Source organism: Pundamilia nyererei, unplaced genomic scaffold (assembly GCF_000239375.1).
Source record: "Pundamilia nyererei isolate P.nyererei 1_Seehausen unplaced genomic scaffold, PunNye1.0 scaffold00057, whole genome shotgun sequence".
Lineage (NCBI taxonomy): Eukaryota > Metazoa > Chordata > Actinopteri > Cichliformes > Cichlidae > Pundamilia > Pundamilia nyererei.
The window spans coordinates 1,283,619-1,307,711 of NW_005187458.1; the positions used below are offsets into that span (position 1 = coordinate 1,283,619).

Here is a 24,093-nt window from a genome sequence, read left to right on the forward strand (position 1 = left end):
AAATCCTCTATAGACGTGTCCTCAAGTTGATCCCCACCAGTAAAGAGAACCATGCTGTATTTGTCTGCTGCCTGGCCAAAGGCTTCTTGAATTTTACCTTTACCTGATGGGGTACAATATTGTGTCGAGTCGCAAATTCTGAAGCCAGTATGATAACCTTATCCCACCAATGCTGTGGAGGTTCCGCTTTTCAGATGCAATTAAAATCAAATCACTTAAAAACATAATCTTGAAAAGTTCATTTAACAGTGTCATATGAAAAGCAAAAACAGTACAAATACAGCAAGACACACATAGCAAGCAAAGTGAAGTGAACTCTGGGGTGTAGAGCCAGCGGAAACACACAAAATGGACAGAGAGGAAAAAAAGCTAGTTGGGGCATATCAACCCCTCCTCCAGCTGCTGGGTAACTTTACATTCCTTGCTTTTTACTTTTAATTTTCTACTAATAAGTATTTTCTCAACTCTACAAATGTCAATATTATCTCAGTTATCAATATAATATGTTTGTCAATACTTTTCTCCAATCTGTTGCCAGTCCTACTTGCACTTTGTTCCTTTTTTAATCTCCAACATTTGTGTTACAAAACTCTCTGGCACTATGCCATAACTTTCCAAGCTCTATTCGAACACCTTGTCATCCATCATTTTCAGTTGGGTCCCTTTGACAGTTGTATTGCCAAAGTGGGTCCAAAAGTCTGCAAAACTGCAGTTAAAGGTTAACCTTCATGACAGTTTTGTTGGCTTTTGTTGCCAGAAGTAGGCTACTATATTTAATAAGAAAAGGTTTTTCTAGACTTTGGGTAACTGAAGCGACAAAACAGAATCCCAGGTGAATCCTCAGCAGGGCCAGATTTGTTCACCATATCGGCTATAGGAGACGTGCAGAGAGTCCCAGGTGCATACTTAGCAGTGCCAAGTTGAATTAACCCAAAGTTCACCGTTGGCCATAACACGATCAAAGGTTACTTATTAATCCTGCTTACAGGATTGGTCCGCATGTGCTCATACAACAAGTGGCACAAACTTTATTAATATAATTGTAGATAATATTTGACCTAAATATATGGGTCTTGTGATTTGAACATCTATGTTAAATGCTTAACATGTTATTCCAATGTATAAAACACTCCAGTACAAATGTGCATATATGAGTATATATGATTACATAGTATATATGAGTATATGTCCAGTGTATGTGTCATAAAAAAATCCACAAAATTGCTGTTGAGGGGTTCCTGCTGCTTCTGCTCCTGCAGACATTAGAAAGTCCATAGGAGAAATGTCAGCTGATTAAACAATTGTTATGAGATAATAATAAAATGCAGTGACAGCTCTTGGAACCATAAGGCAACAGATTTAAAATAAACTGTGTGAAATAAACTGAAACCAGAATATTAGTAGGGCAAAAGAAAGGGCTTGTCATTGTAGGGTAAGAATGTAACAAAATGTAAAAAAATCTATACACATAAAACAAACAAACACAGAGGAGTGTGAGAGAGAGCAACCATGGCAATGATCTGAGCCACGCCGATGCACACACCCAGGAAGCGCAACACTTGCAGCTGCTTCGTCCCACGGATGAAGCTGTAGATCTTTGGCCCTTAGCCCTAAAACACGCCCGCGCACGTACAGTGACATGTTAATACCTTCTCCAGATACTGTATAAACTACGGTCGCACGTTTGCATCATGGTGCTGATCCAGTGTCCTTCCCTTATTATTTATTCCGAGTGTTATAAATATAAAGTAATAAGAATAAAAAAAAATTAAGTAATAAATATAAAATAATGTATTTATGTATTTATGATGATTCAATTTATTTGACTATCCACTCTGTACGAGGCAGAAAGCTTATTAAATGTTTAAACCGCAGAAATACAATAATTTTGCTGCTGCATTTTTGTCATATTTGAAATATAAATCTGATATAATCTGTTTCTTAATGTATTTTTTTAACACAGTTTATCTGGGCTTAGCAGTGTCTAGGAGTATACTTGCTTGTGGCCTCCCCGTGGCTATTACCAATAACAAGACTGCTGTAGATAACAGTTTATCACACATTACACACATGTTCACTTTCACTGGCCATTTGATTACATTTCTTTAGCCAATAAAACCATTTTCTATAATTTTCCTATAATTATTAGAATTACATTTAGTTTCCTCAACATGAGTGACTCCTTTCATTGTTTGATTTTAGTATCAATCTCTAGCAAGCACATGAGATTTACACAGATGATTCATATGACTCAGTGGTGTCACTTGGCAGACCAGCATGTTACTTGGGGTGGTGAATACAGGAAAAGGGAAAGAAAAAGGCCCTATACAAGAGGTGGTTACAGCTAGGCACTAGTGGTAAGATAGTAAAATATCTTTCAGTTTTTGGAAGTCCTTCTTTCGCAACTTCACCCAAACCGTGGGTGGTTCACTGGCAGCCTGGTGGATGTTCAGAGCTTTATTAGGTAAATAAAACTTTTGAAATTCCCTACTCATAAGCAAATGTGTCAATGGCTGTTACTCCTCATACAGTAGGTGTGAATGAGCAAAAAATTTCCATCTCTAGATGTGCAAAGCTGGTAGAGATGCACCCCAGAAGACTTGCAGCTGTAATTACAGCAAAAGGTGGCTCTAAAAAGTATTGACGCAGGGGGGCTGAAAACAAATGCACACCACACTTTTTAGTTTTTTATTTGCTTAAAATTTTGAAAACCGTGGATCACTTTCATACCACTTCACAAATATGTTCTACTTTGTGTTGGTCTATCACAGAAAATCTCAATTAAAAACATTTTAGTTTGTGGTTGTAAGGTGACAAAATGTGTAAAAAGTTCCTGGTTATGTTATATTCATACATTCATATATTCATTTTTAGTGGTTTTTATGTGGCTCTCATCTGAAGCGGTATTTCTTCATTTCTTCATGCGCTGTGAAAACAGAAAACGTGAGTGTGCAGCTGGCAGAGGAAATAAATTCCTTGTTCACCCGCTTTCAAATACCACAGCAGCAGCCTTCATCTGCTCCAACCCTGCTCCTGTCCTCATCCTCATCCTGACCCGGTTCCTGCATCGCTCCACTCACTGTAAAAGAACACAATATCAGACGCCTGTTCCTAGCAGTGAACCCCAGAAAGGCTGCCGGTCCAGACAGAGTACCTGGCAAGGCGCTAAGAGCATGTGCCCACCAGCTCACCCTCATCTTCACTAGAATCTTCAACTTCAGATAGACTAGTCCTTCAGCACATCAAGAACTACCTGCCCCCAAACCTCGATGCCATCCCCATAGCCGTCCACGCTGTGCTGAGCCACCTGCAACAGCGACAGAGCTACGTCCGAATGCTCTTGGTGGACTACAGCTCAGCCTCCAATACAATCATCCTGTATATTCTTATCACTCATGTGAATGAGTTTTGTGTGTGTGAATTAACCTGGCCTTGTCTTTCACATGCAGGACGTATCCTTGGCTCCCTCCCTTCAGTTTCACACACCTGGAGGTGATGAGCTCACCTGTTGTTTGTTTTTAGTCTTTGCTTGGTTGTTTAACTAATCATAGCTCCTCTGTACAGGAATGCTCTCTCTTTCTAGTACCTGTCAGTACTCTTGCTGCAGTATTTTGGATTAACTTGGACATCCTGACAATAACAAATTTCAGTAGTCCAGCCTAGAAATGATAAATGCTTGCTGGAGAGAACCAACAGAGACTTGAGACAAAAACCAACCAACCGTTGGATTCAAACCAGGACCTTCTTACTGTGAAGGGACAGTGCTTGCCGCTGCACCACCACGCCACCCAGAGTCAGAACCAAAGGATTCGAACTTGTTTATAAAGTGGGTCCACATGAGAAATGCTCCAACATTAGTGTGTGTGGTATAAAGTAACATGTTTGATAGTGAAACACACTCGAACTAAACTTTGTAGCTCTGTGTGGACGATTCACTAAAGAACACAAATCGCAGACTGTTCTGTCTGCTCTTTTTTCTCCATGTTATATCAGCACATATATCACAGCCAGGCTGACCTCTGGCTCTCTGCTCTCTCAGATATGGCGACATGGTACCAAAGACCATTATGGGGAAGATCTTCAGCTCCATCTGCTCTCTAAGTGGCACGCCGGTCCCTGTCAAATTTAGCCGAATCTACCACCAGAACCAGCGAGCCGAGAAGAAACGACCACAAAGGGTGAGCACTTTATCCATCCATCCACAGACAAACCGTCTTCAGAGTGTAGCTGGAGGACAGCAGTGACCTGGGTTTTAAATGCAGGACTTCAGTGTTTTCATGAATCAGAATCAGAATCAGAGTCAGAAAGGGTTTTATTGCCAAATGTTGAGCGGGTTTACAACATTAGGAAATTGCTGCAGTGCTTCAGTGCAAACATACTGTTATAAATACTGTTATAAATTAAGCTTAACTAGACATGAAAATAAAAATGAGAATAAGAATTAAAAGTGCTAAGTAGATAGATAGATATATACATGAGTGCAGGTGGTGATCAGTGCCAAACATGGAATGATGCAGTGAACACAGCGTAGGGTCATGTGTTAGTGGTGGGAACAGTCATGTGGTTATTGTTCATGTGTCCGACAGCAGAGGGGAAGAAACTGTTCTTATGGCGAGAGGTTCTGGTGCGAATGGACCGGAGCCTCCTGCCTGAGGGGAGCAGGTCAAACAGACTGTGTCCAGGGTGAGAAGGGTCAGCTGAGATCCGAGCTGCACGCCGCAGTGTCCTGGAGGTGTACAGGTCCTGCAGAGATGGGAGTCTGCAGCCAATCACCTTCTCAGCAGAGCGCACAACACGCTGCAGTCTCTGTTTGTCCCTGATAGTGGCTCCAGCGTACCACACAGTGATGGAGGAGGTGAGGATGGACTCGATGATTGCAGTGTAGAACTGCATCATCGTCCGTGTTGGCAGGTTGAATTTCTTCAGCTGCCTCAGGAAGTACATCCTCTGCTGGGCTTTCTTAATGACGGAAGTGATGGTGGGCTCCCACTTCAGGTCCTGGGTGATGGTGGTACCCAGGAAGCGGAACGAGTCCACAGAGGTGATGGGGGTGTCAGTCAGGATGATGGGGGGGAGTGGAGTTGTGTGCTTCCTGAAGTCCACAATAATCTCCACTGTCTTCTGGGCATTCAGCACCAGGTTGTTGTGAAGAACTTTTACTTTCTAAAGAGTTTAAAACTTTGTGAAATTAACAGAATGTAAAGAAATGGTTGACTTTATGTATGTTAATAGGCATGGGCAGCACTCATGTAATCCCACACTTAACCACACGACTGTGCTGTGACTCTGGAAGCCTCCAGCCTGCCCTGAGGCACGCTAACATTATTGTTATATTAGTGTTAGATGAACATCTGTACAGACATGATGTTCCTGGAATACATACATGATTAATTTTAGCAGCTGAAAGCGCTCAGACTGCAGCTTTAAAAACTAACACAGAAACTTTAGAAGTCTGCAGTCATTTCAGATCTACAGACCAGAATGTAATGCTGGTCATCACACGGAACCTTTCTGGTAAGACGCTGCCACCGTGTGGTGAAGGTGTTCGTTGCATATTTGCAGAGGTGTTTACAGAGATCAGCTGTGGATGTGGGTGTGTTTACAGCTGTGAATGTTCAGAGAGAAATCCAGAGTATCTCTGAGAGGAAGCAGGGCACTTCTGAAGTAAGAGGGCCGGCTGCTGCAGAAGGTCACTCATACATCAGTGTGGTGACAGTAGTTTGTCCTAATTTTGAAATCTGAGTTTGTGCACAACCCACAGGAGAAAAGAGAGGAAGACACAGAGAGCAGGAAGCTGTCCAGGCTTTACTTCCTCCCAGCATCAACAAATGAGTTTTCTGGTTGTGCTGGAGACCTTTGTTTACCCCGCTGGGAGTCAGAGAGAAACACCATGTTGGAAAGTTACAGAGAAGCAGCTGAATCATGTTTCTGTCTGCAGCCTGAAGCCTGCAGAAGATCTCTGAAGAATAAATATTATCAGATTCATACAACACATCTTCTACTGAGCAAAGCTTTTATGTTCTCTCATGCACATCATCAGTCACTCAGCTTCTGTCTGCAGAAACCATCAGCATCACATACATGAACTTATGATCTGTGCAAATTAGAGTTGATGCTTCAAACTGAACCTGAAGAAACCGTAAAATTATTTGCAAATCTCAAACTCAATTTGTATTCACTCCAGAACATAGAAAACATATTTAAACATTAAATAAATGTTTAAACTGAAAAAGGTGGATACTGAAAAATGCTGGAGGAACATTGCGTAACTAATCAGGTTAGTTGGCAGCAGGTCTGTAACACGACTCGGTCTAAAGGGCGTTTTGGAGAGGCAGAGGTTCAAACATGTACGAAAAAAATCTATGGAACATTTTCAGAATAATGTTTCTCACTGTGAACATCCTCAACAACACTACATGACAACATCACAAGATTCAGATCATCTGGAGAAATCTCCTTGTGCAACTCAGTTCACCGTGCCTTCCACACATGCAGGTTCATGTGTGCACCATTATGGCTCCATCATCAGTGCCTATGAGGCTGGCAGCTGGCACATCTGGAAAGGCTCCATCAGACCAGAAGAGGTGCTCTCCTCAGCTGACAAACCATCACAGACTGATGTTAGAGAGGAAACATAGTCCCGTCCTACTTCACTGCCATGTCGCTGCCATGAGATTCTACACAAGCTAATATTTGAATTAAAATGGTTCCTTTTCTCAGTTTAAACGTGTGATGTTTCTGTGTTGTGAATAAAATGAGCTCATGAGGTTTGAAAACCATCACATTCTGTTTGTATTTATGATTTAGACAGAAATACAAACAGACAGCATCCCAGCTGTTTGGAACTGGGGTTGAATAAATACATAAATGAAGCACGAACACTAACAGTGTGAGCGCTGCATACAGACTGTATGTAAACACATGAGATCATGTGACACTGTACTCCCATGCAGAGTCAGAGAGCAGGAATCCAGAATATGTCCAGCTGTGGGAGGTCTGGGAACGACTCCCAAACATGGACAGCTGGGAAAGGTCATTTCTGTGACATCCTGTTTCTGCCATATCAGTAACATCAGTGCTGGAAGTGCAACTATCCGATCCTACCACGCACACTGTGTTAGACTTCAGGGCCTGGCCTCTGAGTCCCAGTGTTTCCACTGCTGCTGTTCTACATCTGAAGCTGAGCTGAGTTACTGCGTCACACCTGAATTATGTTTGAATAATAAACATAATTCAGGTGTGAATTATGTGCTGCCAGAGTTCCATTATTAATATGGAACATCTTAAAAAAAATGAAATATAATTTAGTGTTATTCAAAGTAACCATGACTATACAAGGCAGATGAGTGCAGGTTAAACAGGTGGGTGTGCGATGGACAGGTACAGAGCAGGTGATGGTTGGATTCAGGACCACATCACTTTTATACCAGCTTCAGACTGTCTGCAGCTGCAAACCAGCCACCACTGGAACAACTGCTCCTCTATGAGCATCAGCTGCTCCACCGCAGCAGATCCTGTTCCCCTGGAACTCACAGTCAGTTGTTACTGTGATGGCCAGCAGCAGCTGGAGGCTTCCTGAGGTTCAGACCAACCAGTTGTTTATTCAGTAATATTGAAAATCACAAAACTCTCTTACGCACAGGTGGCACATGGCCCCATATTAAACTAAACATAGAATCTAAAATAAGAGCAGATATTGCTATGCATCCCGTGGTGCCCCTGGAACCTTTAAAAATGTACTCGGGATGCTGGGAGACTCTTTTGGCCTGAACACCTTGAGGAGCTCTTCACTGAGGACTAAACACAGAAAATGATAAAAGATGACGGACGTCTCTGTGAGCGTGTTCTTTTATACAAACACTGAGTGATGCGTGTGTGCACGTGTACGGTTTAAAACAGGAACTGACGCATTTCTGAGTCTTCACACTGCACTGCTGATAGTACTGCCTGCCCCTCAGAGCAACCCCTGTGTGGGGTCGGGATGCTTCTGCTGACATATATCCATAAATGTGCTGACTCAAGCTCCAGATATGAAGAGCTCCATGGTCATGGCCATCATGTCAGTGTTGTCACATGACTAAGTGTGAAAGGAACAGCTCTCCAGATGTGCCTTTCACACTTGGTCATGTGACCACACTGACACAAATGCTAGCCTATCCACAGCCTCACAGCAGGTTGTCAAACACACTGAATATAACCCACAGATTATTTCTCAGGGCCACAGGACAGACAGAATGATTTATGAGCCGGTCTTGTCTCTGTTTGAAGGGACAGGCTTGGGTTCAGGTGCGTAGGTTTGTGAGTAAAAAGCTCAGACAAAGATGAAGTTCAGTTTGTCGCACGCTGAATCACACGACTCATCAAACACAAGGAAACACGAGTTTGACGTGGTTTTGATCTGAGAGCGGTGTTCGATCAGAGAGAGTCTCAGAGGACTGTGTAATACGTGAAATGCTGTGAAACTACACAATGATCAGATGAGTGTACGATAAGCCGTGTGATATAAAAATAGACGTGGCGAGTAAAGTGAGCCGGTCTGCCCTCACAGACGCTGGCAGCCTGAATGAAACAGCGCTGGAGAGTTGAGGCCGGAGCGCCGAGACTCAGCGACCTATTAATAAAGCGTACAGTGGTAGTAGAGGTAGGATTTCATGCTCGCTGGATTTGGAGAGCTTTTCACTGCAAGCAGCTGACGCCCTGTATCCGTGTTACCGTCTCCGCTTTCTCCCAGCAGCTGCAGGAATGTCACAGGTTTCACTCCAAATCCAGAAGCTCCTCCCACATCGCCCCATCTCAATAATCTGAAATATCATCACAGCAAACAGTTTGTGAGAGTTGGGTCGTCCACAGATGCTCTCACATGAGTATCAGAACAAAGCAGGGAGGTCACTTTAGTCCCAGCTGTTACAGTAAGGAGCCATTAAAGTGCAGAGGAGAAGCCGTCCGTCTCAAACAGCTTTAATATTTCGTTTTATTCCAGTGAAAACGCTGTAATAACAAACAATAAATATCCAACAGCATGCACAGACTCTCACACTTCCTGTGGGTGTACAGTCTCTCAGAGAGCTCCATAAATAATCCAATTCAAAAGTCATCTAATGTTCCAGTGGCTCCTGACACAGCTGTCAGGAAAATATCTGGAGTCCGTCTCCAGCCGGCTGTGTCCATATGTTTGGTCTCATTAGAGGCGGGGAGTCCAAACAGGAGGAAGTCTGTTCTCTAACATGTTCTCTGACTTCATCATCCCGAAGAACAAAATCAGCTCCTTTAGAGTTCACGATGTCTGACAGGAACAGCCTCCTCTCTTCCTCACCTGTCTCACTTGTCTCCTCCAGACCTGCAGTAAGTCACCATTCTGTCCATCCTCAGTTTACAGTCTGTTCTTCAGATGACTCACAGTTCACAGAGAGAAGCACGAACAGAACAGCAGCTACACCCATCACCATCAGATCAGCTGTCAGACTGTAAGAGTGGGAACGCCTTCACTCTGACCAACTGGAAGCTGAGAGGCTGCACACATGTACATCTGATATCAACAATAATCGAGTGGTGCGGTTTAGAGGATGTGATAGAGCAAGACTGTAAAAATAAAAGATTATTTTCCTGTTTTCCTGTAGAAAAAGCACATGACCTGCCTTATTTAAACAGGAAGTCCAGAGTTTAACTTCAGGACTTAAATTTTAACATAAAACTGATGATGCGTCCTCTCTATCAGCTACAGGCACGCGCTGACACGCATTTTGTTCTGTGATGATTGGAGCTGCAGCGATGTCAGGAGGTCATCGGGGGGTGTGGCTTTGCTCTGAAGCTGCCGGTGCTCGTGTTCTCACTGAGTAAAGGTTGTCTGGTGTTGGACAAGCCGGACGAAGCTTTTTAGGCAGCAGCGTGAAGTCGCTCCATCTCAAACTGCTGTTTCGGTGTGGTGGCAGCCATGTTCGTGCAGCCTTTATTTGAGCGGCTGCAGCCCGACTTTAAAGCGTCCGCCGAGGCTGCATGTGCTGCTGTGTCAGGGTCGGGGTCATCCGGTGGCGGCAGTGTGGGCATGTCCGGCTCTGGAGACTTCCGTCCATAATAAAGCGCCCAGAGGAGTGTGAGAGTGAGCGCCATGGCGATGATCTGAGCCACACCGATGGACACGCCCAGGAAACGCAACATCTGCAACTGCTTCGTCCCACGGATGAAGGTGTAGATCTTTGGACCGCAGCCCTAAAACAAACACACAACACACATATAAGAGGAGGAGGATTTAAGAGCAGCTGGGTCATCAGAGGGCGTGTCCTCTGATGTTTCTGTCCAGTGAGAAGCCGCTGTGGCTCACCTCTTGGTGGAGGTCGCTAAGGTCGTGGTAGTGGGCATGGCGAGCGCAGCCTGGATACTGATTGGAGCAGCAGGAGTCAGGTGGCCACTCCATCTCAGTCATCTCCAACCAATCAGTGAAGTAGATGACACCGCAGCATTTAAACTGAGGCCAGGTGAAGAAACATCTGTCAGTACACAGGTCACCTGACCACACCGTGTGTGTGTGTGTGTGTGTGTGTGTGTGTGTGTGTGTGTGTGTGTGTGTGTGTGTGTGTGTGTGTGTGTGTGTTACCTCAGTCTGAAAGCTGTTCCAGGTGTGTGTGAGCCACTGGTAACGCTGCAGACCGTAGTTTGGCATTCGAGACTTCAGGCTGATCATGTCAGAGCGCTGCACTGAGGGCTACGCACACACACATGCACACACACACGCATACACACACACCATGTCAATTACAGTGAAACAAAAGTAAAAATAAGATCTTAAACGGGTGTAGCTCACTGCTGGAAACATTACAGCTTGATCCCCATGGAGAAACATGAGTCACACAGCCGTGGCTCCTGATTGGTCAAAAACAGGAAACTGAAGTTCAGGTTCAGGATGAAGGAAACAGAGCTGCGGTGTATTCTCCATCACGCTCCTTTCATAACATATGAACATACGTCAGCTGGTCATTCTGGGTTTGGACCCAGTCTTTGTGGTGGTCTTTGAAACAGTATTTAATGTTCTGTTGGTTGTCAGTTGGATCAGTGTGGTTCACAGCTGTGCTGAGCAAGCTAGAGTTTGGTTGTTGTCAGTGTTGGGGTGTATCGGAATGCCTGTACTGGTGTTACATATCAAAATACAAAATATGAGTAACTGTATTCCATTACAGTTACCGTTTAAATAGGTAATGATTAGAATACAGTTACGTTGTTTCATATGTTAGGCTATCCCCTCTTTATCCACTCTCTAATTTTGGTAATTAAACGCATTGCAGGAAAGGAGGCTCTAAGAGGCTCTAATGTAAGCGTCCTGTTAATGTTGGTGGTGTCACTTACACAAACAGAGCCAGCAGTGCATGGGCAAAATGCATTTCTTACTTTGAAATTCCGACACCACGTCACATTTAAAGACGAAAGGGATGGGCGAAATCTGACCGAGCAATGCAAACTCTATTTGCCACCAACCAAGCTACTCTCAGTGTGAAAAGACTCCGCCTCCAACCTAAAGAAACATCCGGAAGTAAGTTCTTTTTAAAAAACAAACCGAACCCAACGCAAACAACCTGGTTTAGATGCGGTAGCTACCTGGGTTATGTGCCACTTCAATATCTTCGATGCACTATTGCTGTGTGATTTATTAATTTACTGAAGGCTGCATTATAACTTGCTAGATGCTAATAATCATGTGCAGTTCTGAAAGCAGACAGAAAGAAAACATAGTCATACAGAAATAGTTTTCTACACAAGATCCCTGCAAAAAGTGCAGCCTTATCTAATCTCCACCCTACTGTTACTCATTTTATACTAAGATTTAAAAATCTAGTTGGTATTGCTTTCAGAACTGCACATGATTATTTGCAGCTACCAGGTTGCTAATGCTATCCATCAAGTCTAACAGTCTGCAGTCTATGAACGAACCTCAGCTAACGCCAGCTAAGAATGTTAGCTCAGTGGCAAGTAGCCTTCAGTAATAGTAATAAATCACACAGCAATAGTACATTCATGTAGTTTTAAAAAGCATGACAATATATCAAGTAATCTAAGGTATTCAGAATACATTACATTGAGTAACTTAACAAAATACGTTACAAGCTACATTTTGGGCCTATATTCTGTAATTTGTACTGGAATAGATTTTACATGTAACCTTCCCAACACTGGTTGTTGTGTAGTTTATTCCTATGTGTACTAGCGGTGGGGAAAAAAATCGATACTGTGTAGTATCGTGATATTTTGTTTGCTAATAATGTATCGATACAGGGACAGCAGAATTCGATATTTTGTTACAAAAAAGGTTTTTGTGTTCTGACTTCAGAGCATGTTGATCAGCTCCTTTTTCTGAGCAAGAATCCTGACATTCCTTCACTGTCCAAATGTGTTTAACGTTTTTTGGCAGCAATAAACATGACAGTTTACTTATTTTAATTTAAGACATGTTTTATTTTAATTAAGTTTAAAACTTTTTTTATCTAATGTAAAATTATATTTTGTTTTAATTTACTTTCAAATTCTTCAGTTGCTGAATGGGCTGCACAGTTTTCATAAATTGCATAGTTCAGAATAGCTATAATTGTACCAGATGGTTGCATTCAGTTAAGTTGGACTAGACTGTAATACAAACCGTTCAGTTTGTCAACAATAAAACTGACTGAAATGAGAGAATGACTGAGTGTGAGACTTTGATATTAGATAAAATGAATATTGATAAAGTTCACCTTTATGTACAGAATCTGAATATCGCAAAATATTTAAAAAAATTGCAAAAATATCGTATCGTGCGTTAAGTATTGTGATAATATCGTATTGTGGGATGTATGGTGATTCCCACCTCTAATGTGTACCCCGCTGTCTGAGCTATTTCACTTTTGTGAAATGTGTGAGTCTGTCGCCTGTTTACTCATTTTATCTTTGGTAGTCTGTTGTCAGCTGTGCTTTGTATTTACTTCCCCTGCCTCGTCCTGTGATTACTGCCAGCTGTTCCTTCTGCTGGCCTCATTACCTCCGGTATTTATCATCTCAGTCTACTCGTGTCCTTTGTCCAGTTCTTCTGCACTGTTTTGGCTTTTGTTTCGTTCGGATTTTACCTTCCTCCTCCTCTGTACTGCAAAAATTCCAGCCACTTTCCACATGACAAACCCACAGGACTCACACACTCAGGACTTCAGGTTTTTACTGCAACCCCCCAAACAGGGACCAACCTGAGGTCCATGTGTGAGTGTCTGCTCGACTGATAAAGAAAAAAGTAAAACCTTCACTACTACAATACCCACAACCCCCTGCAGGCAGCTAATGCAGAGATAAACTGAGCCTGAGGTCAGAGTTCAAAGCCAGGCTCAAACTGCTGTGCTTCAAAGACAGCAATCAAAATGAAACTTTATAAACAACAAACGCAAACGAAAGAACATATTCTGTCACCCCTAAAATCTAATTGGCTCATTTGAAAATGTTTGGAGATCACCTGAAACTTTGAGAACTTTGAGAAATCAGCAGGAAAAGCTCAGGCTGTAAGAAATGAGTCAGAAAGCGCTACTCAAGGCTCTCTGAGCTCTCCCAGAGGAGCAAGCCTCCAATATTTATTTTGTTATCGTTAGCGTGAGTCTGACACTCACTGAAACTACAAACTACTGCAGGTAATGTACCCTGCAGTACTGGAGTAGATGTATTTGAGTACTTTGCAGGTGGGTGTGAGGTGACGGGCGTGTCGCGGCAGCGCTGAAAGAGGAGCCGGACAAGTCTGAGATTCCTGATTATTATTAGAGACTGGAGTCCAGCCGGTGCATGAGGCGAGAAATGATCCGTTTAGGACGGAAACACTTGCATGTGCGCGACACCGCCGTAACTCCGTACTGACAAACTCGTTACTATCACGATCAGTCAGTGAGAAAAAGCTGCAGAATTTCACATGAACAGAGGCTCAGTTATGAATCACGATTATAATTTTACCTGCTCTGATGGTTTGTTGGTTAAACACATTCACGTCTGACTACATGACATGTTCAGGGATTCAAAGCTTCAGTGTTCTCACCTCCTCGTAGGTCCACACAGCACTGGCCAGCTCCACACAGAAGATCACCAACAGACTGCCGAAGTACTGAAACACAGGCGGAGACGAGTTTAGTCTGATAATCAACCTAAAACCTTTCTGTCAAAAAGGCATGAAGCTGACCTCGTCCTCTCCCTCAGTGACAGCCCCGAGGTGTCTGCAGCTCTTAACCCTGAGCAGCACAGTAATGTGTGATGTCTGAAGCTGGTTTTATCTTCTTGTCCACCTGAATAACCTACTCACTCACAAACATGAGAGACTTCTACTGTTATGTAATCTCACAGCTAACTGAGGTGTGTGTGTGTGTGTTGGAACTGGCTGAGCGGGTTCCCATCATGCCCCGGGGCAGTCCCTGTAGCAGACTGAAGCTCCTCTCAGCAGCTCATCTTTCGGAGACAATCTTATCACCTGTTGGGAACAATGGGGCACCCAACACCTGGCCCCGCCTAATCAGAGCACAGAAAACAGGTGGTGTAGCTCAAACACACAGTTAGGTGGACAGTGTGACCTCTGTGGGCTCTACCTGAGAGTCCAGAGTAGGCTGTGTGTGTGAGACATCATACACCTGCACACCTGCTGACAGTGGTGGACTCTGGACTGAGCTCAATCCTCCCATATGGAGGTGTGTGAGGCGGGTGGAGCGTGTGGAGGTGGAGGCTGACCTCTTCACCTTGTTTAGCAGCTGGTGAGCAGATGATGCTCTGATAGGCTGCAGCAGAACCAGTTGATAAGAGATCAGTCTACCTGAGGAGTGTGTCATTATGATGAAGCTCAGGTGAGTCTGCCTCAGTGCTCATAGGGCTTCAGGTTCAGAGACATCAGCTCCAGGTTTCTGATGTTCCCACTTCACTGTGTACGCAAAATGCCACTGAACCTTAACCCCGCCACAGGAAGGTGGGAGCCGCGGGTGCTTGTGTCATGATATCAGTCTCAGTGTAGACCTGTCATAGCTAACACACTGATCAACAGTCACGCCAACACACACTGACCAACAGTCATGCTAACATACAGGTAACACACTGACCAACAGTCAGAGCAGCTAAAAATGTTTCCTCTGCTGGCTGATTCAAAACAGAGACTTCATCTGTGCTTTTCCAAATGTGTCAGAGCACTCAGAAACTGTTTCTTGTTAAATGTCAGCTGAATCCAGGACATGGACTTCCTGCTTCTGATTGTAAAATCTGAGATAAATGTCGCCTTTGGTTAAAGTAAAAATCCTTTCTGAAGTGTGTGATGTGAGCATTCGTACCCAAGAGAGCAGCAGCAGGTCACACCTGAGCGTGCCGCAGTACCCCACCATTGCCACGATGATGAGAAAGCAGCACACGGCAACAATGACGGGGTGAACAGCTGGAGAGTACGTGAGGACGGCAGCTTCCTCCAACCTGCATATACACACACACACACACACACACACACACGAATTAGCCTCCATGCTCCGAGCTTCACAAAGCAGCTGTTTAGTTCACATCTGGATCATCTATCAGAGACAAGGTGTGTCAGATAAAGATGATTAAAACTTTCAGGTGCTGTCACCTGGTTGGCTCTGATACCTGAGCTGCAAGCCAGGTCAGACTCACCTGGTGTGGGCCGTCAGGGTGAGGACGGTGTTGAGAGAGTCACGGATCCACACCGCCACTCCCAGCACACATGCTGACATCAGCTGGACACACAGAAATAAACACATGGATATGTTTCTGCTGCCTATAATAACATCTGAGAATGTGAAGCAGGCAGCGAGGAACACCCGGCCTGCTTCACCCCAGCGCCGCCTGTCCCTGTACACAGAACTACCACTAAACACAATATTCTGTACACAGAACTACCACTAAACACAATATTCTGTACACAGAACTACCACTAAACACAGTACTCTGTACACAGAACTACCACTAAAAGCAGTACTCTGTACACAGAACTACCACTAATCGCAGTACTCTGTACACAGAACTACCACTAAACACAGTACTTCATACAAACAACTACCACTAGACATAGTACCTACAGTTACTGCAGTAAAATACTGCATTGTTTGACTGCTTTAGTATAATGACTCGAACACGCTGATCATTAAAGGGCAATTACACTCTTGTAGTCGTGCGCGTGCCCGCTCCTCTCACCCAGAACAGCAGGTTGAGCGCGTACAGCAGGCAGCGCAGACACCTCACCGCGTCCTCGCGAGCCATCCCGACCGGAGCTCCTCCGCGTGCCGCTCATCTGAGCCCGGGGCACCATGGCAACATGCTCGCTGCACGCACACAGCACGGAGCGCTCAGGAACTGCGCGTACTCCGTGCGTGAAACCCGCATTCCGTCCCCGCGCGCCCTGGCCCGCTCGGTGACCAGCAGCAGGTGGTCCTCACTGCGCACGCTCCGAACCGGTCACCGCTGTCCGCACACCTCCAGACTGTCACCGGATACACGAATACACACACGCACACACAGCTCCGTCAGTCTGCTGCGTAACAATCCGAACCGTCCGCTCCTCTGCTCCTCCTGCTGCTCCTTCTTCACTAATTAAAGCAGCAGCAGCTCCGCCTCCTCTCTCACAGCGTCCGGGGGGAGGACAGAGGAATGTGTCCGCCTCCAGCCGCACAACCGTGGGGTCAGCAGGCCGAGATTGAGAGGATGAAGCTGCAGGAAACACACACAGCGCTTGGAGTGTTTGTCCACATAGTTCTGGTCATAAACTCTTTGCAGTAGCACTTTTTGTCCCTAAATTATGTGGAAACTTACTTTAGGCTACCTTGTAATTATTTTCCACAAACTTTCTGACTATTTGCACATATATTATTATGTTACACACTGCCGGACACTGAACATAAACTCGTAGAAGGAAAAATGTATGACAAAAGAATGTGGACATAAACTTCCACGGAAATACAGTAAGACATGTCGTTTGTGTCTACATAATTTTGGCCATTTAGGCTGCTTGTTTGTTTTTCTGCTCACACTTGTAATCAAAATAATGTGAACGCATGTGACTGGCTGTCTAAATGGTAAATGGATGGTTCTTATAACACTAATCTAAAACAATATATATACCCCAAAGTATATAGACTAACACGTGCACTCATTTTACAGTTATTAAAATCACTGATAAGAACTTATAATTAATATATGATCATTAAAATAGAATCACTGCTCGGTTCATGAATAATTATAGTCGCATGAAGTGGGATATGTTTAATTAACAGCTGAACATGTGTGAAAACACAAGCGTATGTGGACAGAAGTTACCACACAGCTTATATTGTTTGTCCACATACTTTAAATGTGTTAAATTAGTACCACAACGCACAAATCTAATATTTAATACATTAGCAAACATATCTGAACAGAAAAGGTGAGATGGATTTATTCTTAATCTCTTTAGTTGTTTCTGTCCACATATTCTTGTAGAAAAGTAAATATAATTTTCAGCTGGTCATTAATGCAATTTTTCAGGTAAAAAAATGTCCAAAAGCTTTGTGTAAATGTGCAGTCGAAATGAAATAGTTTACCAGGCTTGAGAAAAACACCCCTCTTGCTTTTTATTTTCAAATAAATAAATAAAGGATTACTATAGTAGTGCATAAAAGACGTAAAGAAGTGTAAATATAAATACAATTCCCATGATGCATCTGTCCTGTCAACGCCTGCCTGTATGTGAACCAATCAGAGCGCGGGCAGACGCTTGCGTCAGCATCTGTGACCTCCTTTTTTCTGGGTATTTTTTTCTGAGCAGACGTTGGCAGGCGGCGCCATATTGAAAGCAGAGAATTGTCGGCGAAAACGACTGACACCTTAAATTAAACACGATGTTGTACCTGGAGGACTACCTGGAGAGTGAGTATGGGACTGCACCGAAGCGGCAGCGGTGTCACAGGGCTCTGCTGCGCGTTAAATGGGTGTTATTTTCCGGCCAGGTCGGCTCCGGCAGTTAGCCTAGCCGTGCTAGCAGGTAACCGCCTTTTCTTCTCCTGGCAGTGATCGAGCAGCTACCCATGGATCTCCGCGACAGGTTTACGGAAATGAGGGAGATGGACCTGCAGGTTCAGAGTACGTACAACCCTGCCGCCAACGGCGCCACACACCGGGGACACGCGCGCTGCGGCATGCACACATAGCGGCAGCCCTGCTGGGACTGTCCAAGCAACAGAGCCGCGTCCCGGCGCTGATGACCGCCCAATGGCGCTTACTTAATTAGCACACGTTAGCAGAGGCGGCTAACGGGCTGAAACCCAGTAGATACCAGCACGATACTGCAGCGCAGCAACCACCTGCAGGGTCACATCCACACACAGGGCCCCCTCCCCTTTATTACTGCCGATCCGAAAGTTCACATTCATGCACATTAAAAGTCAAGTTGCTAATAAAGCAACTTTAAAATGATTATCGCTGTTAGACGCTCACAGGAGGTCCTAATCACTATTTTAGCACTTTATAAATAAATTTCTTTGGTCTAAACTGAGATTATTTAATAGGATTTCTGTAAATATCTGTATTTTTTAAAGTTTAAATTAAAAAAAGGTTTTAGTAAAATATGTTTTGATAAATTATGAAGTTGCTGAACAAACTAAATAATTTTGAACTGAAATTTAAAATGAAGGATTATTAAAATAGTAATCATTTCCTCTAAAATATTTTGTTTCAATCACTGACACAAATTTAATTGGACTTAGAGTTAGATCAATTAAACCACTTTCTAAACGCTTGTGTGTGCAGCCAGAAAAAGAACAATGTTGTAACAATGGTATAAACGCGACTCTGAAAGGTGTAATAATAAATGAGTGTTAGGGATACTCTGAATGAGCCTGTGCTGGGCGCTAGTGCTGTGTGATACTGCAGATTTAAGTATTGATCTGATACCAAATAAATACAGGGCCAGTATTGCTGGACACTTTGCTGTCATTTTTCTATCTGTTTAAACCTCAGGATATTAACCCTTTAAGACCTACCATAGAACCAAGTCCACCAGAGCTTATCTATATATTTTTAGATGGTGTAGTGATATTTTTTGGGAGTATTTCAATTTGCTATAGTAACTACATGAATTGCAAAAAAGTGCAATAAAACTACCAAAAAAATGTAACATTGTTTTTTGTTTGTTTGTTTTCTACACATATTTCTAGTTAGAGAAATTTCAGGGGTATATCCCTCAAAACTGTAAATGCAAAAAAGTTGCGCAAAATAGGTTCCAACCACAGGAAATCTATTTTGAGTGTATTCATAGTTTTATTTTTGACATACACAGATTTTTATATACTGTAGGAAAAATGAAAATAATTATTGTAATGCAAATTTGCAAAAAACAGCATGAGCTATTTCCAGCAGTGTAATTTGAGTTCTTAGCATCCCAGAAACTGTACAGAAAGCCATAAACTTAAAAATGAATTTTAAAAACCACCAGCGTATTCTATAGGAAAAAAACGTATTTTCTGCGAAGATGACGCCACTTCCGGTTTCGGGCAGGTAATGTTGGATGCGCTGATTGGAATTAGCAAAGCATGTTTCTGGAATACTATGTTTTTGTTGCTGCAAATAGATGATGAAACTACTTCAGCTTTAGTCACATTGGTTCAGAGGCACAGATCTGTGACATAACAGGAGCACTCACTGAGTGAGAGCTGGGGAAATAAAGTTTTAATCAAACTTTATTTATACTGCACATTTATACTGCAGAGCGTATCCAATCACGAATCAACAAAATCTAACAAATATTATCCACACATGGCACACTCACTGCTGCAGGTTTCAGCTGGCAGGAAACACTCAAAAACAAATCACCTGAGGGAGTCACACTCAGGTTAGTGTGGACCAGGTGAGTCCTCAGCTCTGATTTCATTAGAACTACAGTCCAAAGGTGATCCCCAGGCTCAGAATAAGTCTGCAGTTCACCAACAGAGAGGAAACACCTGAGGGAAGGCCGCAGTCAGACTTTGCACACGTGATGGTAAAATGCTGAGTGCTGCGTTTTCTCACGTCCTTTCCTGTTTGTTCCTTCAGATGCCACGGATCAGCTGGAGCAGAAGGTCATCGAGTTCTTCGTCAACGCCAAGAAGAACAAACCAGAGTGGAGAGAGGAGCAGATGGAGGTCATTAAAAAGGTCAGAGGTGGCGGATTCTTGTTTCTGTGCGTGTGTGTGGGTGGTGTGTGTCTTGGGTTTTTGGGTTAAACCTGTGTGTGTTCTTAGGATTACTACAAAGCTCTGGAAGATGCAGATGAGAAAGTCCAGCTGGCCAATCAGATCTATGACCTGGTGAGTAAAGGTTTCCTTCAGGTGTCACTCAGGTGATCACAGAATGGCAAAGGTGCACATTTAGGCTTTAACGGCTTTAACGTGTAGAAATCTCAGAGGAACCCTCAGTTATTCCACACAGCCGCCACTAGAGGGCAGAAAGAACCTTGAAGAGCCACTAAAAAAGCACAAGGAGTTACTTTTCCTGCAGTCTGAGAGCATGGTCACTATCACTGAAAGATACCAGCTAAACTCAGACCCTTCAGTTATAAATCACTGATTGGTTAGATTGATCACTCATCTGTGAGATTTGATCAGTCAATGATGATCAAGGGTTATGAGAATTTGCATATTAATGGCCAAGGAACTGACCTTCCAGCCCATTGTTCCTTCAGTGGTGTTAGTTTCAGTCATAATGCAAATGTACTGTTTATGAGATTGGGGAAACCTGCAGTCAGCTGAGACTGAAGAAGTCACTTGAATGAGTGACGAAACATTTCTCCCATTGAAAATGCTACGTCCAGATGAAAAGAATCAACTTTTGGGGGCATCTGTGTGATTATTAACACATCCAGACATCCATCAGCCCAACACTTAAAAATTATTCATGTGTCACAGAAAAGCTGCTTGATTGGTTTAAAATTGGTTTTCGTTGTTGACCTCATTGATCCTCTGTGTCTCAGGTGGACCGACACCTGCGTAAACTGGACCAGGAACTGGCCAAGTTCAAGATGGAGCTGGAGGCTGACAACGCTGGCATCACTGAGATCCTTGAGAGACGTGAGTAGCTCTTTGGTTGTATTCGGCAGGGGAATGTTAGACTTCCTGTAACGTGTGCCTGACTTCCTGTCACACATCTGTGCTCAGGATCGTTGGAGATGGACAGCCCGTCTCAGCCTGTCAACAACCACCACGTTCACTCACACGCCGCCACAGAGAGTGAGTACACAGCAACACCAGATCTGTTTGTTGTCTGCTGTCTGGATCATCGCCTGCATCTTTCCTGATCCATACTGATTGACCACCTAATCCATGCATATGAATCCCTGAAAGCGTCTTCAGAGGCGTGTAGTCGTTCATCTGAGAATGAGAAATAAAAATATTTTTTTGAGGATGATTAACAGTTGTTAAAATGTTAGAATACAGAAACATGCAGCGGTCATGCTGATGTAAACGAGGTGGGAGGTGTTCCCAGTTGCTGATGTCACACATCACGCATCAACCTGAACTGCAGTGATAACCTGGGTTTTAGACCACACTAACCTCATTCTCTGGCTTCGTCCTCGTGCTGTTGTTAGCAACTTTTAAAAGTTTAGCGTCACGATACTTGTTCTCGTTAGACCTTACCTGCTGAGGTCATTCGGGATCATTTGAGTTGACGCGGAAGCTGTGACATAAGCACAGTGAGCCACTCTGAGTTGTCCACTCTGATTTAACCGACTGAAATCAGCCACTCTTGGCCAGACCACGGTTCACCATGGTAACAGCAGCAAACATAAACATGGTGTCAGATTGAAGCAGTGTGAACCTCAGATGAATTTGGGGCGGGACATGATGATGGTATTGTGTTGTTTTCAGTTTGAAACAGGAAGTGTCAGCTAACTGCATGTTTGTGTGCTCTCAGAGAGAAAATATAGCGCTCCGAGCCACCACACCACAGAACACGTCCCAGAGAAGAAGTTCAAGTCTGAAGCTCTGCTGTCCACGCTCACGTCAGACGCCTCCAAAGAGAACACGCCAGGTAAGAGCCACGACCCTCACCAGAGCACTCTGACCGCCTGCCATGTGTTGCCTGCCTCACCTGTGTGTCCTCGGCAGGCTGCCGTACCAACAGCACATCCTCGTCCACCAACAATGCGTACAGCGTCAACTCCTCCCAGCCTATGGCCTACAACCTGAGCTCGCTGTCCTCAGGGCCCGGAGCTGGAGCTGGAGCCGGTGCCATCACCATGGCTGCTGCCCAGGCGGTGCAGGCCACAGCTCAGGTGAGAGAACATCCAGTTAGAGAAGGGGTGGAGTTTCTCAGGTGTTTTCACCTGCAGGCCAAACTTGTCGTTTTGGATCAGTTAAAATCTTTTAAAGGTTCTTTGAAAAAAGCGACAGCTTCCAGAAACGTTTGTTCCACAGAGAACGCATGAGCAGCTGATCTGTCTCCATCACCTCTGAAGTCATCTGCAGACATTCTGTTCATCATCATCAGTGCCTCAGCTCTGCTGCTTTGCTGTGTTAGTTGAGTTTCCGGTATAACTCAAACCTGAAGTTTCAAGTAACTGTCAGTCTGAGATGAGCAGGTCAAAGAATTTTTAAATCGGACATCTTGAATCACATTTGGTTAGTTCAAGGACTGAAAGATGGTAGAAAATCTGACATCCGGCTACGGGATGTGCTTGTCTGTGTTACTGACAAACAAACAAAACAAACAAGCTTTATTATTTGTCACATACAGTATCATACAGAGTATAACATGCATGCATGCATGACCTAAACGTTTTACTGCTGATGTATCCATGTGAGCAGATGAAGGAGGGCCGACGGACGTCCAGCCTCAAAGCGAGCTATGAGGCCATCAAAAACAACGACTTCCAGCTGGGCAGGGACTTCGCTCTGTCCCGGGAAAGCACTGCCGGATACTCCTCCTCCGCCCTCGCCTCCACCCTCACTCAGACCCTCACCCCCAGCACCACCTCTGACTCTCGAGGACGCAAGTCCAAGTAAGACCACCATCTTGGCTTCTTGCCTCCAGCGCTCAGCATGGATAAACACTCACTCTTCTTCTGTTTTACAGGAGCAGCATTAAGTCTTCCAACCATCAGTCATCTTCGTCGTCCTCCTCCTCCTCACTGTCGTCCTGTTCTTCGTCATCGGCGCTCGCTCAGGAGCTCTCCCAGCAGGCATCGGTGCTGCCTGAAGCCGAGGCCAACAGTCAGGTGGACTGGACCTACGACCCCAACGAGCCCCGATACTGCATCTGTAACCAGGTACACACACACATACACGCATACATCAGGTTTGCTGATGGACCAATCACTGACGAGGCCTCATAGAATGATGGTGACTCCTCTTCTGTGTTTCAGGTTTCTTATGGAGAGATGGTCGGCTGTGACAACACAGACGTGAGTCTTTTACCTTCAGGTTCTGACCCGTGGAAACGGGTGTCTGTGTGTATGTGCTGACCGTGTCTGTGTATGTCCTCAGTGTCCGATCGAGTGGTTCCACTACGGCTGTGTTGGCCTGACGGAGGCCCCGAAGGGGAAGTGGTACTGCCCTCAGTGCACAGCGGCCATGAAGAGGAGGGGCAGCCGCCATAAATAGACACATCTCCTTGTAACCTTCATTAGAGGCGGCTGAGGTCAGAGGTCACCAACAGCAAACTGCTCATCATCAGACACTGAGGATTTAAAGCCGTGTGGAGGAAGTGATGTCAGCTCTGAGAGAAATAAAATCTGGGTTCAGTCTAAGCCTAAAAACAACCACAGTCTCTGCCAAAACTAGTGTTTGTTATTCAGATTCAGTGAAGTTAATCTTGACATTTTAAACTGGTCAGAATAATTAATGAGTCTTTCTGTCAGAGCACAGATACAACCCAGGTTTTATATTTGGTTAATCTGGGATTATACTTGGAATAGCCAAGTTTGTAAACCAGGTCTTTTTGTCTCCTTCCATTATATGCAGATTTTTCCCAGAGCTGAAATTATTTCCCATGAGGCCATGCTCCCCTCTCACTCATTTAAAACTACAAACAGGATGGGTTGTTGGACTACAACTATGAATGCCCGTTGGAGCCAAATTAGATGAGTCTCATTTGACCTCCATAGTAAGCCAGAATGTA

The 24,093-nt window shown here is 44.2% G+C and overlaps 2 protein-coding genes across 5 annotated transcripts; one reads left to right on the top strand and one right to left on the bottom strand.

Annotated features, from left to right (window-relative positions):
* Window positions 1-8,460: 8,460 nt before the first annotated feature.
* Window positions 8,461-18,006, bottom strand: tspan12 (tetraspanin 12). 4 transcript variants are annotated; one of them, XM_005734193.1, is made up of 8 exons: window positions 17,865-18,006; window positions 16,165-16,677; window positions 15,625-15,707; window positions 15,294-15,429; window positions 14,027-14,092; window positions 10,592-10,699; window positions 10,319-10,462; window positions 8,461-10,206 (listed from the first exon to the last, which is right to left on the bottom strand). In XM_005734193.1, exons 2-8 carry the CDS (start codon window positions 16,228-16,230, stop codon window positions 9,874-9,876), a joined length of 936 nt encoding a protein of 311 aa, XP_005734250.1. In that variant the 5' UTR covers window positions 16,231-16,677; window positions 17,865-18,006; the 3' UTR covers window positions 8,461-9,873. The 4 variants fall into 4 exon arrangements, with proteins under 4 accessions (XP_005734250.1, XP_013766626.1, XP_005734251.1 ...); XM_013911172.1 differs by having other exon boundaries at window positions 17,853-18,006; XM_005734194.1 differs by lacking the exon at window positions 16,165-16,677.
* Window positions 17,736-24,087, top strand: ing3 (inhibitor of growth family, member 3). The gene is made up of 12 exons (XM_005734192.2): window positions 17,736-17,871; window positions 18,013-18,084; window positions 20,032-20,132; window positions 20,220-20,285; window positions 20,948-21,044; window positions 21,132-21,203; window positions 21,889-22,005; window positions 22,083-22,249; window positions 22,782-22,975; window positions 23,050-23,242; window positions 23,339-23,377; window positions 23,460-24,087. Exons 1-12 carry the CDS (start codon window positions 17,844-17,846, stop codon window positions 23,574-23,576), a joined length of 1,263 nt encoding a protein of 420 aa, XP_005734249.1. The 5' UTR covers window positions 17,736-17,843; the 3' UTR covers window positions 23,577-24,087.
* Window positions 24,088-24,093: the final 6 nt, after the last annotated feature.

What these genes read in the sequence shown, in the direction of transcription:
- ing3 (XM_005734192.2), top strand. Translation starts at nt 17,844, where the DNA reads ATGTTGTACCTGGAGGACTACCTGGAGA. An exon ending in AGATGGAGGTCATTAAAAAG is followed by an intron (nt 20,133 to 20,219) that starts GTCAGAGGTGGC and finishes GTGTGTTCTTAG; the next exon opens with GATTACTACAAAGCTCTGGA. An exon ending in CCAATCAGATCTATGACCTG is followed by an intron (nt 20,286 to 20,947) that starts GTGAGTAAAGGT and finishes TCTGTGTCTCAG; the next exon opens with GTGGACCGACACCTGCGTAA.
- tspan12 (XM_005734193.1), bottom strand. Translation starts at nt 16,230, where the DNA reads ATGGCTCGCGAGGACGCGGTGAGGTGTCTGCGCTGCCTGCTGTACGCG. An exon ending in ACCTGCTGCTGCTCTCTTGG is followed by an intron (nt 14,093 to 15,293) that starts GTACGAATGCTC and finishes CCTGTGTTTCAG; the next exon opens with TACTTCGGCAGTCTGTTGGT. An exon ending in TTAGCGACCTCCACCAAGAG is followed by an intron (nt 10,207 to 10,318) that starts GTGAGCCACAGC and finishes TGTTTGTTTTAG; the next exon opens with GGCTGCGGTCCAAAGATCTA.